This window comes from Telmatherina bonti, assembly GCF_933228915.1.
Source record: "Telmatherina bonti genome assembly, chromosome: 23".
In the NCBI taxonomy this organism is placed as follows: domain Eukaryota; kingdom Metazoa; phylum Chordata; class Actinopteri; order Atheriniformes; family Telmatherinidae; genus Telmatherina; species Telmatherina bonti.
In genome coordinates this window covers 16,966,634-16,972,464 of record NC_136632.1, presented here as the reverse complement: position 1 = coordinate 16,972,464, position 5,831 = coordinate 16,966,634, and the positions used below count along the sequence as shown (strand labels likewise).

Below are 5,831 nucleotides of genomic sequence, written 5' to 3'. Positions count from 1 at the left end.
TGTTTTTTTTTCTTTCATATAACTTTGACAAAAGTGTCTGTTATTGCCGTTTAAAAGGGACTACAAGACAAGAGAGAGAGAGAGAGAGAGAGAGAGAGAGAGAGAGAGAGAGAGAGAGATATGCTTTATTTTGAAATCCGGAAGTAATTGTTGGTGGTGGAGTTGGCTGTGCCACAATATTGATAGTAAAGGCGCACTTGAAATACAGCGTTTTGGCAAGGCTGGCTTTACCACCGATACGGAAGGTATGAAGATGCGGTTAGCATGCCAGTCCGCCCATGTTAACGGCACCAGGTACATCCGTAGATAATTACAAATCAGGGCAATAACTGCATAATAAAGCTTTTCCTAACTATTTATAAAGGTTGCATTTAGTTTTAAATCTACATAACCAATGGTACTTTTCAACCTTAGCTTTTAAAATCTTTAATTTCTGGTAACCATAAATTTAATGCTGTCGAGAGGGCAACTTCTTCGACTAATGCGAGCTGCATTCAAAATCATTAATTGTCCCATTCCCACAATAAATTATAGCTGTTGAACACATCGGAACGCGACTTTTTTTCTGGCGTCTTGAATGTACCCTAATGTAGCGTCACCAACCGGTCCGCTACTATGGTTGCATTTCACCAGCCACACATTCGTTTAAAAAAAAAAAAAAAAAAAGCAGCTCATCAAGTCTTGTGTTTATAAATACCAAATAAAGTAAAATAAAATAAAATGTAAGGACTGACATTTGTAGTTTTTTGGATTATTTGTCATTGTTAATATTTTACAACAAACGATGTTAGTGTGTGTCGAATGTTGCAGACATAAATTCCAACGTTGGTTGATGACATCATCCAACGACACGTCAACCACACGGAAGACGAGGCGACTTCTGTACAGAAACCTGTCAGAGTTTTGTGACTCGTGGATCGTGGTCTAACCGAGATGGGTGAGTGATTTTAAATTACAACTCTCAAAAGTATGTATTCTCCATAGGTACGAATAAACTTGTTAAAAAAATATTAAACACTAAAAATTCCCTGTTTTGTGTCTGCTAATGTTTAACATGAAGAGCTGTTCCCACATAGCCTGCTAATGCTCGCTATTACTAGCGTATCATTTTTTAATGTTTATGCTAAGCTTCAAAGCACATCGGCGCGAAACACTCACAAAATATAGGTGCCAGTATTTAGGACATAGCTATAATTTTGCAATATTAAGAAATAATTTTACAATAACATCGTAAAGCCACTGTAAGCCAACCTCGGCTAGCTTGCTCAACTACATGCTAAATTCTGATTGTGAATCAATGACTTTTTTTGTTTTTTTTTTAATGTTTTTGCGTTGTTTTGACATGAGTGGTTACCACAGATCAGAGTGATTTATTCCAACAAACTTGTTTTGGTCCATCCATTTGTTCAGTCTGTTTCCACTGATTTTTCCACCCGTGTCTGTCCTCTCTAGGTGGCTTCTTCTCCAGTCTCTTTTCTGGCCTGTTTGGCACCAGGGAGATGAGAATTTTGATCCTGGGTTTGGACGGTGCAGGAAAAACAACCATTCTGTACAGGCTTCAGGTTGGAGAAGTGGTCACCACAATTCCCAGTATGTACTGGTCTCCTCTCCTTTACATATTTGTCTTATCAGCTGTTTGATAATCCGACAGTCTAACTGATATTTAAAGCCCCTTTCTGACAAATACCTGATAATGCATGATAATTACAAGCTCAAAAGATAGACAAGATATACATGAAGATGGCATACTTTTTGGGATTCTCAGGAATTAAGTTTTTAGTTTTCAAGCATTTCTTTTTGTCTGAAATACTGCTTGAAACCACAGATTATCTATTAGTGTTTTATGGATTACCAAACTAGATTAAATGAGTGAAGATCAGAGGAAGTTTGAAAACTACAACAGAGACACTTCACAAATAAACACTGATATGGTCATGAGCATGTCATGTCATCTGTGACTATATTCAAGATTAACTTTATTCTCCTACTAGAGGACATGTGTCTTAGACTTTCCCTCTTGCTGCAGACATGGTATTGACAGTACTCGAATTACACACATAGTTACAAGTCCAAGAATAACAACAGACTAATACAATAAATGTAATCACATGTGTAAATGTGTTGTTAAGTAACTATAAAACATCAATTGTAAATGATTTATAAACAGTTGTTAAGAACTAAATAACTGATCTGTCCATGAATGTATCTGTTTATACTTAGATGTTGAATTAACGCATAGATAAAAGATTTCCTCAGTCTATTAAACTTGCAACAAAGTACTGTATCTCCTCCACACCAGAAATTCTTAGTTTTATTATTAGTTGCTGTTTGCTGCAGAAGCAGTCAACTTGAGTGCTCTTTGTAAATGAGCTATCAATTAAAAACAAAGACATTTGTTCGATAAAGCTTAATGCTCTGTATGATACACAAGGGTGAACTGCTCTTTGGGTTGTGGAGCAACATGGCATTATATTTATCATTTAAATGTTTTAAAACCAATGTAAATATTGATCATGAGTTTTGAGCTTTCTAAAAGTGTGAGAGGACACCATGCACTTTGTCATGTGTGGACAAAGTTGTGCAGAGCAACAGTTTTTGTGTGCAGTAAGACAGAAGTACGAGTCAGCATATTTGCTTCAAGCAAAAGATGGCAGGTCTTTTCTGTAGATCAACGCTCTGCCTCTCCTAATGCATGGATAAACTTCTGAAAATGCTTTCTACATGCAGGATATCAGGGCAGATTGTTGTTTCAGTAAGACTAGTTATACTGTTTACAGTGGAGAGGTTTTGGATGAAAATGTGGAAATGATTTGTCATGCTTCCCATAATCAGTATGGAGCAAAAGCATTGTGCACCTGTTAGGCTGATGCCAGCTCATCAGAGGATGTAATGGCAGTGGGATTAAGTGCACATTTTGCGCTTGTGTAGGCTATATTTCTCTTCACGGATTATATTTGGAGCTGTATTGGTGAAGTATGTAGGTAATCAGCTGCACTATACGTAGCTTAGCTGAATTGGAAAAACTGGTTCTTTTACAGGTATTTGAATGACAAATTGCATTCTCCACTAAATCTCCATCCTAAAGTTTCAGGCTTACGAACACTAATCTGGTCAACATTCCTTTTTCAAAACATGCTTTTGAAATGGAGAGCAGCCAAACACGGTTCACCAGTTCTTACTCTGCAGATTTTAATGCATCTAATTTAATATGTACTGTAATGTCAATACCCTGGGGTCTTCCCAGCAACTGTGAAATTAAACAAACCTCTGTTTGACAAATGTCAACAAGGATATCTGTGGTTACATTTCAGCTATTTGTGTTACCTAAACATTTATGTAAATTTAAGTGTAAAGTTGGATAGGTGCAGCATGCTTTGTTTAGCTTGAAGAGTGAATCATTTGCATCGTTTTAATAACCTAACCTTCCTTTTTTTGAGTGTAGCTGGCCTCACTTATCTTATACTTTACAGTGTTCTTGTGTTTGGTAGATGCTACACTGTCGACAAAGCTCAGATCCTTGATGTGCATGTTGTCACAGAGGTTTGGTTCATTTTAAAGTGTTTGCTGAACTCTGTGTTGAATTTCCCATTAACGGTGTGAATCAAGCTGTAGTTTCTCGGCAGAAATAACAAAATAATATCACAGTATTTGCACCACTCTATTTCTTTATTATATCCCTCATGAAGTCATCAGCTGTACAGCAGAAATTAAGCCGTGTTTTCTCTTCACAGCCATTGGTTTTAACGTGGAAACGGTCACATACAAGAACCTGAAGTTCCAGGTGTGGGATCTGGGAGGTCAAACAAGTATCAGGTGGGTGGTAGCTTCACAAACCATCCTGAAGGTTTGTCTCTTACTGGGAATGGCAAGCTTTTGTTGACATTTTTAAACTGTCCAGTTTTGTTTCAGCAAGTTGTCTCCAGTTGATATTTTTCCTCACAAAGAAAATCTCCTTTCATATAATTTTATTCTTGTATTACTTGATTCTCACACCGGCAATTCTTTACTTTTCTGTGCTTCAGACCCTACTGGCGGTGTTATTACTCCAACACAGACGCAGTTATCTACGTTGTTGACAGCAGCGACCGGGACAGAATGGGCATATCAAAGTCTGAACTGGTAGCCATGTTGGAGGTATCCATCTTTTTTTCTAAGCCTCTGTATATTTACCATTGATAGTATTTAAATATTCCATCTTTTTAGGGGTTCATTTGTAAATTGGACCGAAAAAACAGTAAACTTCTCAAGGGATAATTTTGTGATGCCTCGATTGCAGGAAGAAGAACTGAAGAAGGCGATCCTCGTGGTGTTTGCCAACAAACAGGACATGGACCAGGCAATGACGCCAACTGAAGTCGCCAATGCTCTGGGTCTTCCTGCCCTCAAAGATAGAAAATGGCAGATCTTTAAAACCTCGGCGACAAAGGGAACCGGCTTGGATGAAGCTATGGAGTGGTAAGCTACACTAGCTTTAATGGGGTTAGGTTATTAACATGTCTAAAATAAATGGAAAAGGCCAAGGAAACATTCACATTGCTTTTTAATGACACTTGGAAGAGATAGATCTGATAGATCTTGCAGGACCAGCTCACATTTCATTCATCTTCTCTCCTTTTGTATTTACTTTTGCTGAATTATATTTGCTCTGTCTCTTTGCTCATAGGTTGGTGGATTCTCTGAAGACTCGGCAGTAAAGGCTGCCACCCAGTCTGTATATACTCGACCTTTTTCCCCTCTGTCTGACTGACCCATTCCCATTGCCCACTTTCCTTTGGACCAGTTCTTGCACTCCTCTTCTGTCCCAATCTACCTGAAGCCTTGGCTAAGTCCTCCCAATGCCCATTGCCTTTCAAGCTCGGGACTGAGAAAGAAATGCTGCAGTAACGTCTAAACCACAAACATATGAAGATTTTGAGAGAACTGTGCAACAGCATCAGTGGATGATTTGGAAATAAATCCAAGTGCCAGTTGACACCTGCAAACAAACCAGTTAGATCCTGTTATTTTTACAAATCTGTCATTTAAAGAAATTCTCCTTGTTTAAGAAGAATCAATACAAGTCGGATGCATGACAAACAGTAATCACCAGACATGAATGAATATTTTCATGCAGTTATTTGCATTTGGTTTGTACTCGCGTGTGTGAAAACTTGCAGCCAAAATCCATCAGGAGGCAGCGTTTTGCCACGCAAGCACAGACAGGTTAGACGGCACAAGTTTCAGCTCTGCCTCTGAGCTCACGTGTTTGTAATTCTGAGTTGTCAGAAATAACTACTCCGTTTATGTGCAGTTATAGTTTGAATTGATGAAACTTACTTTGTAAATTATACTCTCATTTTCATCAACATATTGCTAAGTTTAAAAAAAAAAAAAAAAAAGCTTTTTTTTCCTCTGCTGTCCTCTAGCCAAATGTTACTACAGCCTGGACTGTTTGTTTAGATCTAGTCTGTCTTGATCCTGTTTTTTTCTTCAATTGATTTATTTGAATAATTACGTGGTAATTTGTTTTTTTCCTTCATTGAAATCCTTGAGTGCAGCTTTGGCATATTAGTGAATGAGTTACTGAACACGAAGTATATGCTCAAAGTTTGATGGTTGCATATTTATATCTGCTTGTACAGTAAAATTGATTCTCAGTAAAGAATGCAATTGTACACATTTTGACACTTGATTTTATATGATATTGGAGGCAAATAACCGAGTCAAAGACTTCACACTCTGCAAGTAAGAATATCAAAGTGGTTTATCAGGAAACCTGTCTGATCTTATTGAAAAAATGATCCATTTAACTGCAGGAATAAATCTGTCGACAATCCTACAGCTGGTTCATG

General features: G+C 37.7%; 1 protein-coding gene across 1 annotated transcript; it reads left to right on the top strand.

Annotated features, from left to right (window-relative positions):
- Positions 1–823: 823 nt before the first annotated feature.
- On the top strand, positions 824–5,649 carry arl1 (ADP-ribosylation factor-like 1). Its single transcript, XM_079262988.1, has 6 exons — positions 824–937; positions 1,453–1,590; positions 3,732–3,813; positions 4,023–4,134; positions 4,277–4,455; positions 4,664–5,649. The coding sequence occupies exons 1-6, from the start codon at positions 934–936 to the stop codon at positions 4,692–4,694; spliced, it is 546 nt and encodes a 181-aa protein (XP_079119114.1). The 5' UTR covers positions 824–933; the 3' UTR covers positions 4,695–5,649.
- The last annotated feature ends 182 nt before the right edge of the window (positions 5,650–5,831 follow it).

Bases quoted from the DNA above. Each gene is read 5' to 3' on its own strand.
- arl1 (XM_079262988.1), top strand. The intron at 1,591-3,731 runs GTATGTACTGGT...TTCTCTTCACAG, and splicing joins AGTGGTCACCACAATTCCCA to CCATTGGTTTTAACGTGGAA. The intron at 3,814-4,022 runs GTGGGTGGTAGC...TCTGTGCTTCAG, and splicing joins GGAGGTCAAACAAGTATCAG to ACCCTACTGGCGGTGTTATT.